The 12,147-nt window shown below is 48.5% G+C and overlaps 1 protein-coding gene across 9 annotated transcripts in view; it reads right to left on the reverse strand.

Moving 5' to 3' along the window:
• SRGAP2 (SLIT-ROBO Rho GTPase activating protein 2) overlaps positions 1-12,147 on the reverse strand; it is a 248,780-nt gene that overhangs the window by 59,166 nt on the left and 177,467 nt on the right. For 6 of the 9 annotated variants that reach the window (XM_043485042.1, XM_043485040.1, XM_043485044.1 and 3 more), the window contains 3 exons: positions 11,755-11,883; positions 4,418-4,642; positions 482-583 (listed from right to left, as the gene is read on the reverse strand). In XM_043485042.1, coding sequence (XP_043340977.1) covers positions 482-583; positions 4,418-4,642; positions 11,755-11,883 — 456 coding nt within the window. The remainder of the gene's footprint in view (positions 1-481; positions 584-4,417; positions 4,643-11,754; positions 11,884-12,147) is intronic. The other 3 variants (XM_043485043.1, XM_043485041.1, XM_043485049.1) reach the window with 1 other exon arrangement.

Consider the following 12,147-nt stretch of genomic DNA (forward strand, 5'->3'; position numbering starts at 1 on the left):
AGCTGATAATCAATTGCACTGCCCTTTTGAACTAGTTGTTGAAAGCAAATACACTGGGCCCAGAAGAAAGTCTCCCTTTCCTAAGAGGATGGAGATGTTTGAAGTGTCAAAGTCAAAGGCCTCTGTTTGTTTGAAAATGCTGGAAAAAGCCAGGCAGGAGGGGGTGGTTTCAGAGACACAATATTGTTCACACAGCTGCCAAGTGCCATTTTGATTAAATGTGTAAAGGCGGGGACAAAAGCATTTTGCAGAAGGCTCAAAATAGAGCTCAACCTTTGGCAATGCAAGAGCCACTTCCTGGAGTTCAAGGGCAGGATGTAGCAGAAGGGGAAAATCCAAGCCTACATTTGGCTAGGAAACGTTTGCGGCAGCCCGGACGTTCCCTGCATGCTCCTTCCACCTGCTCCCGTATGGGGAACAGCAAGAGGTTCGACAGGGGAACTCAGAGGGTGGCTGTGAACCTCCTGAGCAGGAAACTCACCTCTTCATTCTCGATCTTCAGTGTGGATAAGCGAGACTGCAGTTGTTGGCACCTCTGTACCAGCTCACTCTGGACGGGCTGCTGGGCACAGAGCTGGGATGCCTGCCAAAAGAAAGCAACACCAGGTCAGGGAAAGGACACAGATCTTTTGTCAGAGGCCCGTTACTGTTAATAAAACGACTTGTACTCAAGCTGCAAAGCTCACAACTTCTACGTGAAACAAAATCCAAAGCCAAAGTGTGCAGACCTTTTCTAGGACCAAATAGCACAAGAAAAGAAGGAGGAAGGGAACCTGTTTGACAAGGTCTCTCTCTCTCTCTCTCTCTCTCTCTTTGGAGCCCACCTCTAGCCTGGTGCTTGGCAGGGGCAGGTCCATAAAGGGCCTGCGGCTCCCAGGAAGCCGGAGTCAGGGCAGAGAAGAGGGCTTCAGGCAGCCCTGGCTCCAGGCGCACAAGCTTTGGCCCAGGGAGGGTTTCCTGCCAGAGGTCCAAGTGGCCACCTCTCTGGCCCCGCCTTTGTTCCCCGCTGGGCACCAGAGTGAGAGCAGGAGAGAAGTGGGTCAGGAGGCTAACGTGCCGCTGCTGGAAGCCAGCATGTGTTTATAAATCTGGGCCACGCATGAGAGCTCTGACTCAATGAGAGAAAGTGTGAGGCCAGGAGCAAGTCCATGGGCAATGCTAGAGGGCCCCAGAGGGCATGGAATCCTGTGGAACTTGGCATTTTCAAAAAGCCATCATTTCACTCCAGGTCTTCACCAGATCTGCGTGGGAGAAAAGTCTGTCTTTCTCCCAAGGACCGCTGTCAATAAGCTTCGCCCCGAGTGAGGGGAGGGCTGAGCCACTGTCTCCCGATGGGGCTGTGGCGATGGCGTGGGCCTGAGGTCCCCCACCGTCCCCAGGATGACAGATGAGGAACAGAAGGCTGGCAGACTGCAAGGCAGGGCCACGTGCAGGCAGCTCCTGTCACCTTGCCACCACGCGTCCTTTAGCCTCTCGTTTGTGGAGAGACATCTGGATAGAACCAGCCTCCTCCTTCCCCAGCGACGAGTGGGCAGATTCCCAAGCCCACAGACCATTCTCTTGCTTGAAAAGACAAAACCTCTCTTCAGATGGAGGGGGCTGGGACCTGACCTTTTCCTCCATTGGCTTTTAAGCTCTCAACTGACTTGACCTCCTCCCCCAGCTGAGAGGCTGGCCTGAGCCAGCTCTCAGATCTGAAGAGAGCTGACTTCATCCTGGCTCTTGGATAAGCAGACACAATGGAGAAAGCTCGGTGGCCAGGATGGGATGGTGCCAATAGTGAAACTCTCTGGCTGCCTGATGTCACCGGTCAGGCATCCAGAGCCCCACGAGCCTCTGGGGGCACCAAGGGTAGAGCCAAGCGCCTCCTCCCAGTGCATCGGAGAGTGCTTGGCATCAGTCCATGTGCTGAGTGCCCCAGAACACCAATCAGTGTGGGGCCTCGGCCAATTTCAGGGCTTCCGGTCCGAATGCCACCCGAACTTTGGCCCCAGTTCAAGGACTTCCAGGCAGCTCCCTCTCTTCGCCTCCACAGTCTATACACAGCCCTCACTGACTGGGGATAGATGGCCGCAGGGACCAAGAAAGACTGGCCTCTCATCGCTTTTTCTTCTCCACTCACATGAAGGCGAGGCTGGAAAGCAAAACCTTTGCATGATCTAGGATTCGCCCCGGCCCCTGCCTGGCTCAGCCACTGATCAGCTAGCATCACACAAAGGGAGGGCCTAGGCAGAAGACTGAACTATTGATTTTTAAAGTGACTTCAATCTAGCAGGCGGGAATCATGGAGGGAAAACCATCTCCACGCTTGTTTCTTTAAGAAGCAGCAGGGCTGCTGGTGCATGCTTTGGCAGCGGTCCTCTACCGGGGCGCAAGGTAATGCATTCCAGCTGTGCTCCGGAGTATGGGAATGAGGCTCTGACAGGGCGAGGAGGGAGCCTGAGCACTCAGCGTCTGGAATCCCCCTTTATGGAGACAAGCTGCTGGGCTTAGCAGGCAACACAGTCGACACCAGAAAATGTATTAACATCACTCCACTCAGCTGGTCCCCAAGTTCCACTACTTCTTGGGAAGGAATCTCCGTGGCAGCTGGAGAAGGGGTTTGGAAGACACGTCTGACCAGAAGCCAGAGCAGGTGAGGAATGGGGCTTCCTGGGGCTCGGTGACACCCCACCCCCGTATTCTAGCTGCGCATGCTGCCATCTCCCTTTCCATCTGTTCAACGCCTGAGCCACAGCAATGGAGACAAACTGGAAACGGTTTTCCCAAGGAGGAGAGGAGGAAAGAAACCATCCCCACACTTCTGTTCTTGGGATAGAAATGTCCCACTGTCCACGGTGGCCTGCTGATGGCAGGAGGTCCACTGCTGACGCTGCACCAGCTCTCGTTCTGGAGCAGCGCTTTCTAAAGAGCATCTGGATGTTCATCTTAATGGAAGAACTGTTCCCTTGTTGAGAGGACACTGTTGTTTTTTCTGTCACCCAGCATTCTTTCCTCCTTCTTCTGGTAACTTCGGCCTGACTGTCCTCTGAGGGGGAAATTTTCACTCACAACTCAGGCCCTGTGCTTTGGATGGGACTTTCCCAAACTTGAGGGTGCAGGGTATGGCCTCAGCTGACTGCAGATACCAACCACAGTGATTGGCTCAGGGGTAAGCACATCACCCAATCAGAGCCATGGAGACAAGGGGAGACTTGTGAGGGCTTCCGGGAGGGAAGAAGATACTCTCTGTGTTTGCTTGTTATTCTGGCGGCACCACGCAGCTTGGGGTCTGCGGGATCTTAGTTCCCCTGAGCAGGGGTCACACCTGGGCACAAGGCAGGGAAACTATGGAGTTCTAACCACTGAACCACCAGGAATTCCCAAGGAAACAGATGTTCTTTCTGTCGGATTTCAATCCACAGGGGGATAAGGCTGCAAATGTAGGTTCCTTGCCCCCACAGGATAAAAGCCTATTTGAGAACAGAGCCAAAACATAGGATGTGAAGCAGAGTGAGAAAAAGTGAGTCTTTTGATATAATTCCTAGTCCTCAGTTCACCCATGCCTGAAGATCTGTATTGACCTTTTCTATTATGTAAGCTTATATATCCTCCTTCTGATTTAATCCAAAGGTCAAGTGGTGGCTCCTAACCCAGGAAGAAGATTCACTTTGATTTATATGAACCACCACCAGAAGTGGAACCTCAAGATTCAGAGGTTCCAGAACCAAAGAGCTCTCTCGTCTCACTTCAGGTTATTTAGGCCCTTCTTGTTTTAGCCATCAGAGGTAAAAAATCAGAGAGAAGACCCCTACATTCATGCACTGCTGCCTGGACAGCCATTCTTAGGGGTGACATCTTAGCTCTTGTCCTTCTGCAGTATCCATTCTTTTTTGTTCAATACCTAAGTAAAACTACCCCTTTTATCACAAACTTCTGAACCCATGAGAATAAGTGCCTTTAGAACTCTGACAAATGACAGAAGATCACGCCATCAGCTTGCTGAGCTCTCCCTCCCCATCAGAAACCTTGAGTATCTGGCTCCATCTCAGCCCTTGCTTCTTTCAGCCTCACCAGCTGGAGGACTCCACCTCCCTTTTCCTTTCATCATATGGAACTATTAGTAGTTTTTAGAGCACGCTGGCTGTTTCTCACCTCCTCTGATCCTGCCAGTCCCTCTCGGTGTCCCCGTCTATGCATATTTCTGTCAACTCATCAACTGTAAGCCCCCTGAGGGCTCTAACCCCGTGTCTACGGTCAAGCCTAGTGGACAGCAGGCACCCAGGAGCTGTTTGCTGAATGGGTGGACTGGGTTCCACCCACATGAAGCCAGCCCCAAGCCTTGCCCTCCCCAGAATACCATGGCCTGAGTGCAGAAACTCTAGACGCCAGTGAGCTCAAGCCCCCTGGGGGTGCAGGAGAGGAAGGAGGGGCTCACCATGTCCCCCATGTGGGGCTGGAACTCAAACTTCATCGGTGGACAGAAGACGTTGTTGTACATCTCCATGAGGCGCTGCTTGTCACTGGTGGCGTCCAGGTTTTCCACAGCGTTCTCGATGGCGTCCAGACCCTCGTGCTTCGACTGTTCCAGGTTCAGCTCAGCAGAGAGGAAGGTGCGCAGCGCGCGGTTCAGGCTGGCGTGGTATCCTAAGTCACAGCACTGCTGTGGAGCGGAGAAGGCACGTGAGCAAACCAAGGACAGCCGCGAGGCTCGGCAGAGGGGAGGGCGGCCCCCAGGGCAGATCTGATCAGTGAGACTGGCTGTGCTACCGGAAGAAGGCTGGCCCTCCGTGATCTGGATGATATTTCTCCATTCTTGACTCCTAGTTCAGTATGTAGGACTCCTTAGAGGACTGTGAGGTAGTCAGAAGGAAAGGGCTCATTGGGACAAAATGAAATTATTTAATCATGCTATTCAGTAAACATGAAAGAGCTGGGGAGAATTTTCTTCTATTTTCAGGTTCTTCTGGGGATACCATTGTAATGAAATTCAACAATACAAATGTAGCCTGACACTCCTTCAGGGTTACCGTAATTTCATTACAACATACCAACCAAGTCAGGCCATTTCAGCATTCAGGGCTTACTTAGAAATCATAGGTGTCGCAAGAGAACTCTAGTAGAGAAATAAAAATGGGGGAGCGGGGCTGACCCTGTCCTTATCAACCCCTGCCCCCGGCAAACTCCCAACATTCTAGGACAGGCCATAGTTGTAGATTAGGATTTCTGCACTAAAGCTCTGGCCCAACAGCATTTCTGAGACCAAAAATTTCTAAATATAAGTATTACTGGGAAAATTCACATCACTTAAGGGATTCTGATTTTTTGAAATAACATGGAAAAAAAAAATGGTATGAAAGACGCAATAGTATTAAAAAAAGCACTGGACAGGAAGTCAAGCAACCTTGGAAAAACCATTCCCCCTCCCTGAACCCATTTCCTCGACTGTGAAATGAAAAGATTTGGCCAGCAGTGGTTTTCAAGCTGTAGCACAGAGCTCTATGGTTCTGTACTCAGGTTGCCTTTAAAGAGAGGGCAGCCCAACTAGTAGGACTTGGAGCTTCCTATCCCTGCTTCTACCAAACCAGCTCTTCCCTTTTTTCTACTCAATATATTAGGATTCTATGTAAAGTCTGACTTGAAGAAAGAATTCTTCTGTTAAAGAGTAAGACTGAAAATATCAATACTTGGACTAAACATAATCCCTGAGGCCCTCTTCAGCAATGGCATTCTGTAACTCTATTCCTTATCCCTCCCAAAGGACCTAGAGATCCAAATTCCTCAGTCACCCATTATCCCCTCTATTGCTCAAACAGTTTTGATATCCAGAACTTGAGATGAAATATCAGAGAAGAATCCATGGATAGAGAGAGACCATCTGCCTGATTGCCATTTCATTCCATAAGTAGGCATCAAATTAACTCTTTCCCCAATCTTCCCCCCTCTTCATGATCACACTGGGAACAGCCACTGCTGGGGAAGAAAAAGCATGTGATGCGCCTCTTCCTCGCAGCATTTAACAAGAAGCTCCACGACAGAGTGCTTGTCAGGCTGGGCTCTGGACTCAGTGCCAGCGGGCCCTGGCAGGTGCCTGGCTGTGCAGAAGAACAGCAGTTACAGCAGCTTAACTAGAGGCAGAGGATGGAAAGACATTAAATTCAGTTGGGAGGGAAGCTAGACAAAAGCAGCTGATTGGGAGGTTGCACATGCAGGGGCCCTTTCTCCTCTGGGAGATGCTGCTGGTCTAGCCAAGCCTCCCTTGAACCTGTAAACCTTCCTGACTAGCTCTGCGTAGACTCCCGCTGATGAATTTCATGCCTGTAAGTCTGATGAACAGAAGCAACAATACCCACAGGGCTGAGTACGTGGTGGAGGTGGGGGGACCTTTTCAGTGCAGAGGAGAATTAGGGGAGACAGGTTTCATCACCTTTACATGTTTTTGGTGACTCCCCTCTCCTCTCCATACTCAGTACCTGAACCCTAATTCACACTCTTAGCATCTTACAGTGCTGTCTGCCCCACTGTCCTAAAATACGGCTTTTGTTATACCTACTCCCCTGCTGAAGAACCTATAATAGCTCTCGTTTTTTTCCCCCTAAAGTAACATCCACCTTCCTCAGTAGGGAAATTTAAAAATGCCTCCATTTATTAAGTGTGCTTACTATATGCCAGTGTGCTAAATGCTTTCTTTATATTTTGCATTTTAATCTGCATAGTAACTCCAGTAAGGTGGGTATGATTTTAACTTTCCAGACTAGAAAGCGGAGGCTCAGAGAAGTTAAACAAAGTTGATGGCCAGAGCAAAGTGCGATTTCTCTTCGGTCTCACCATCTAACATCATCTGCCTCGATCTTTTTCTTCAGACTCTTCTGTTCTAATCCAATGACAGACTCATTGTTTGGGGTCAAGTATTAGAAAACCATAGGCCTGAAATCAGCTGTATGACTGTTAGCAAGCTACTTAACCTCTCTGAGCCCCACAGAGGGATAACATCAGCCTCGGAGGTTGCTGTGAAGCTAATACATGTTTACTTATATCCAGCACCACGCAGACCAAACACTGATCACCTGTATCTCCAGGTCCACTGACTTTCAGCTCCAGGCACTGTCTCTTCGTGAAACAGTTCTCACTCCTCTCACCTGCTGGAACTGGACCCAATCTTCAAGAGCCAATATAACTTCTCAAACTCCAGGACAGCCAGCCATCCCTACAAGCCTGGCACATATTAACCCTCCACCCAGAATGACGTCCATCTGCAGCCCTGAGGTGACACAGGACGCACCCCCTCGTTCTGTAACTTGCCGTTTCACATCAGCCTCCAAAGAGGGCCTGGCCAGAGTCTTCCTCTTTCTTTGCATCCCTTACCATTGGGCCTTGCGCACAGTAGGCACTTAATAAGCACCAGTTGACTGGTTGATGCCAGGAGTACAGACTCTAGCCTCTGAGGAAATAATCCACTTAGGCTGAACACTGATCTTAGTCAAGCGGGCAGCCGTGGCCACTGAAGCCTTTAGCTTCTCTCACTCCGGATGGCCTAGGGAAGACAGAGTCTCCTGGGCCGGTCCAGGCTTTATTACAGTGACTGCTCGGGAGCTTCTCTGTGCCAGCGCGTGGGGGCCTGACTCACAGTGTGCCCTCGGGCTCAGCCACGCCTTCAGCCAACCAGGAGACTCAGAATAGGTTTTCCAGAGCCTTGGCTACCCACATATCTGAAAGGGCAGCAGCGGAAACTGAGGCGTCAGAAAAGAAGCAATTTCTCGCAAGGCTAGGTAAACAAGATTTGAATATTTCATCCCCGTTCCCTGTAGAATCCCAGTGAGCAGAGGCAGCACATTATTTTGCTCACAATGGGGACAAAGTATGTTTTCCATGGCTTCTGATGAGTTCTGTGGCCATGCCGGGCTCCCCTGGCCATTTCTGGGTTATATAAATGTTTGATGAAAACTATCTCAGGGGAAATCAAATTTTTATAAGAATTTAATGATAGCCCTTCCAGATGTGTGATGACTTGAACTGACGGTTCATTAACCCTTTACCAGCTGACAGTCTCACCCAGAGATCTAGAGAAGGCCTAGAAAAGTAATACCCACTTCAGGCTCTCATAGAAGCAAGAAATAATCGCCCTTAATAAAATGTCCTATTCAGAAAGCTGGGTTCCCTCCTGTCCGACTTGGGTGCATATGGTGTCACAGATTCTCTGCCCACACACAGCACTCACCACACTCCATGAGGACAATGCCTGGTTCTTCATTCATCCATCTGCTTCTGGGGAAGAAAAGTACATTCCAAGGAGCCTGTGGTTCTTAGACTATCTCAAGTCACTTCAGAATGTCTTTTTTGGCCCGAAGTCAAGGTTTTCCTGCTGTGTATCAGATGCTTCGAGTGGATTCCTACAATCTGAGATTAAATCTTATACTATACAATGAAAGGAAGTGAAGGGCTAGTCCTTGAATGGACTGGTATCCACAAAAATCTTTCACTTATCCTCGATGCCTGAGCACACAATGAGCTTTGACATTGCCAAGAAGGAGGCAGAATGGTGTCCATAACACAGATGGCAATGGACTGGCACAAGATTCACCCCACATCTCAAAGCAAATTCTGGATACTGTCAAGATCAGAAAGCCAAGGGATAACTGGGCTCCCTACTCACTTCTGCTCTAACTGTTGGGTCATGGCCAAACCATCCTTTTGGCCATTTTTACGGCAACAGATCAGCAAGAAAAAGCAGGAAACTACTGACACATATAATAACACGAATGGAGCTCAAAAACATCATGCTGGGCAACTGAAGGCAGATTTTTTTAAAAAAATACATACTATATAAAAAGCCCACCTTTGTGAAGTTCTGAAACAGGCAAAGCTAATTCATAGTCAAAAGAAATCAGAACAGTGGTGGCCTCAGGGTGGAGGACTGACTGGGAAGAGAAAAGAGGAACTTTCTGAGGTGATGGAAATATTCTACATCCTCATAGAGACACAGGTTATAAGGGTGTAAGATTCATCACAATTCTTGCAATTTAACACAAGTTCAATCATGGTATGCAAATTAGATCTCAATTAAAACAGTATTGAAAGGCATAAAAAGGAAAAAAATCTTGGCTTAGTAAGCCCTGTACCTATTTATGCACGTATTAAGGTAAAGAAGAGACTTGATTCCTGCCCTCAGGGAGCTTACAGAGACTAAAAGACCCTCCTCTGTTCTTAGTGCAGTGGCTCTCAAACTTTTTTTGGCCTCCAACTTACAGTAAGAAATACATCTTATATTGTCATACACGCACACACCTCTAACATAATAGTTTTACCAAATAAAACTTAACCTTACTAATGTAATGCACCCTGATGTTTTCTTTCCCATTCTGTTCTATCCTAGTCTAGTTTATTCATTGAAATAAAACAAGTCAAACCTTCATGACTCCTCTAATGGATCATGACCTGTGATTTGAAAACCACAGTCCTTGGGCTTCCTGTGCTTAGCACTGGTGCTGCAACTGGCCAGTTAGATAAAAAATGATCTCTCTGTATGTCTATGAATACCTCTAGGGTAAGAATTATTTTATTATTTTGGTACCCTGATGCTGCAGGGCACATAGTCTCATCCCAAATAAATACTTACTGAACATTTGTAGAGCATAATAATGTTATAAGCTTTCTTTCTTTTCTTTTTTAAAAGACTAATTAATTTCACTCCAGGAAAAACAAAAACACAAACAACAAACAAACAAAATTAAGTGAGAGCATTTTACCATCCATGTGGCCTTGAACACTACCAGCCTGGACTTGCTCCTAGTGACCTAGAACCACACCCTGGCTGAATGCTAATGGCATCTCACATAGCATCCTCTGAAGACAGGCTCCTAACAAGCTTCTTTTTTTTTTAAAATGATAATAAGGAGCAAAACAGCTTGCTTCTCGGACTGATTTAAAAACACTGATTCACATCTGATGGACGGTCTGTGAATTGTGACTGACTTAGCAGTACCCCTCTCTTCCAAAGAGGTCAGGGTTTTGGTGAAAGGGGAGAGAAACCTACCCTGGGGGCAAAAGAAAGAGAGAAGGAGAACCCACAGCAGAGGTGTGGTGGACCGCCCAGGTAGGATTTTTTTTTTTTTAATCGAATGTGAGATAAACAGCAGAGATTGAGCATAAGAAAGAAGTGATTCCCCTCCTCATGCTGAGAACAGGCCTCTCTCCCAACAGTGAGGAGATGTTTCCGTGAGCAGGAGAAAGGATCCTGTCCAAGGCTCTGACCTCCGTTGAAGGACAGTGTTCAGATTGGCATCAACAAGTAGCGAGAACAAAGCAGGGCCTGGACAGGGATCAGGGCTCCACGGACCCGGTGAAACGATGACACTCAGGGCATTAAGAGGCTGATACCTACTGACTCAGAAAGCCCTGGCTGAAGGGAGAGAGAAACTACTATTTTAGAAACCTTCCCAAGCAGCTCTGATGTGGGGCCAGATTGAAGTACTCAATGGTTTAGCCCAGTTCTTCAGTCTGCCAGGGGCTGGATGGCAGACACAGCAGAGTTCCAAACCATCTCTGTGACAAGCCTCAGGTCAACCAGCTAGTCACACACTGGCCAGTCTTAGACCAGAACCACACACAACATGGTAAAACGGGGCAGGTCCGTTCGCAGAGAAACCAAGGTCGACAGGCAAGTATGTGAGGTCTGGCCAGAGGCTCACAAAACTCAGTTGCTGCCTGCTAACAGACCTCTGCAAGGCCCGGCTCCGCCTGAGGCCCTGGAGACTGGGAGGCTGAAGCTGAGCTGGATGGCTTCAGGCCCCTCACTCTGATACAGGCAGGAGAGGCTGGGGTACTTAAGCAGCTGCAGTCAGGACTGGCTCAGAACTGGCCCAGACTGGTGTCTGCAGGTGAGAGCCACTGCAAGACCTCACTACACGGTGTATGGAGAAGCAGCGAAGAAGTGAAGTTGCTCAGCCGTGTGCGACTCTCTGCAATCCCACGGATCTGCAGCCTACCAGGCTCCTCCGAAGGAGAAGCAGCGGCAGAAACCAAACCAAGGCCAACCCGTAAGGCTGGAGACAAAACCCGTGTCCCTGTGCCCGCCCCACGCAAGACACACGCGCCGAAGATCTGACCTCTCATCATCTGTGCAGGTATGAGCCAGATGTCAGGGGCAGCCGGGTGCCTTCCTGACCAGGGCTCTAATTTGCAGTTTAACTTTGGGCAGGAACTCTTTTGACCCCCTACCTAGATTTCCTTATCTACAAATTGGAGATTGTAATATTGACCCAAAAGAGTGACATGACAATCAAATGAGATAACACTGAGAAACATTAAGAGCTATATAAACTAATCAGGTATGACATTCTAAGCCTTTAGTTCTTGGCACTCGGTTCGACGGGCAAGTAGCTGATCTAAGGGAATATTTCCTGGGAGACACAAGCGTACAGTGGTTGTGAGCCTGGGTTTACTAATCAGACCTAGGTACTGATTTTGCCTCTGTCACTTATTTCTAGCTAAAGTCATCTAAACTCTCTGAATTTGAATCTGTAACAACGGAGGTAATAACGTCGTCCTCCCAGGATTCTAGGGAGGATGAATGAAAAGAAGTGTAAAGTGCTTCACCTGATACCTGGTACATGGCAAGCCCCAGAGGGATCATGGCTACCATGTTCATAGGTGTTCTCAAAATGCTCTAAGACGCCTGAGCAACAGAACTGGGGGACTCCTGATCAGATCTTCAGAATCAGGACAAGGGACCCTTGTGCCCCTCGTACCCCTGCACCTTTGGCTTTAAGCACTTACATCAATAAGGTCAGACAGGTCGTGGATGTAGTACTTGAAGACAGAGGCATTGGTGGCTTCCAAGGCCAGTAAGTACTCATTCCGGGCTTTAATGGCCTTCAGCTTATTCTCCGTATACTTGGCTTGGCGCTGAAAAGAGAACAGAAGTTCATTTTTACTTTTTTATTTTTTTAAGAGGGGAGACTGATCGCTAAAAGATGGAAAGTACAGTACATTCAAGAACCACAATTGTGCTGCTACTCCCTATGCGCGTCTGCCTTAAATTGGGTTCTAATTCTGTGTAATGAGAGTCAAGGGCATAATGTAGAACAGCCCAGGAAAGGTTAGTGAGGCTCCTACTTTAGACGTGTGTCCCACTTTGGTTCTATCTGTAAATTCCATCCTCCACCCCTG

This window comes from Cervus canadensis, chromosome 13 (genome assembly GCF_019320065.1).
Source record: "Cervus canadensis isolate Bull #8, Minnesota chromosome 13, ASM1932006v1, whole genome shotgun sequence".
Classification (NCBI taxonomy): Eukaryota; Metazoa; Chordata; class Mammalia; order Artiodactyla; family Cervidae; genus Cervus; species Cervus canadensis.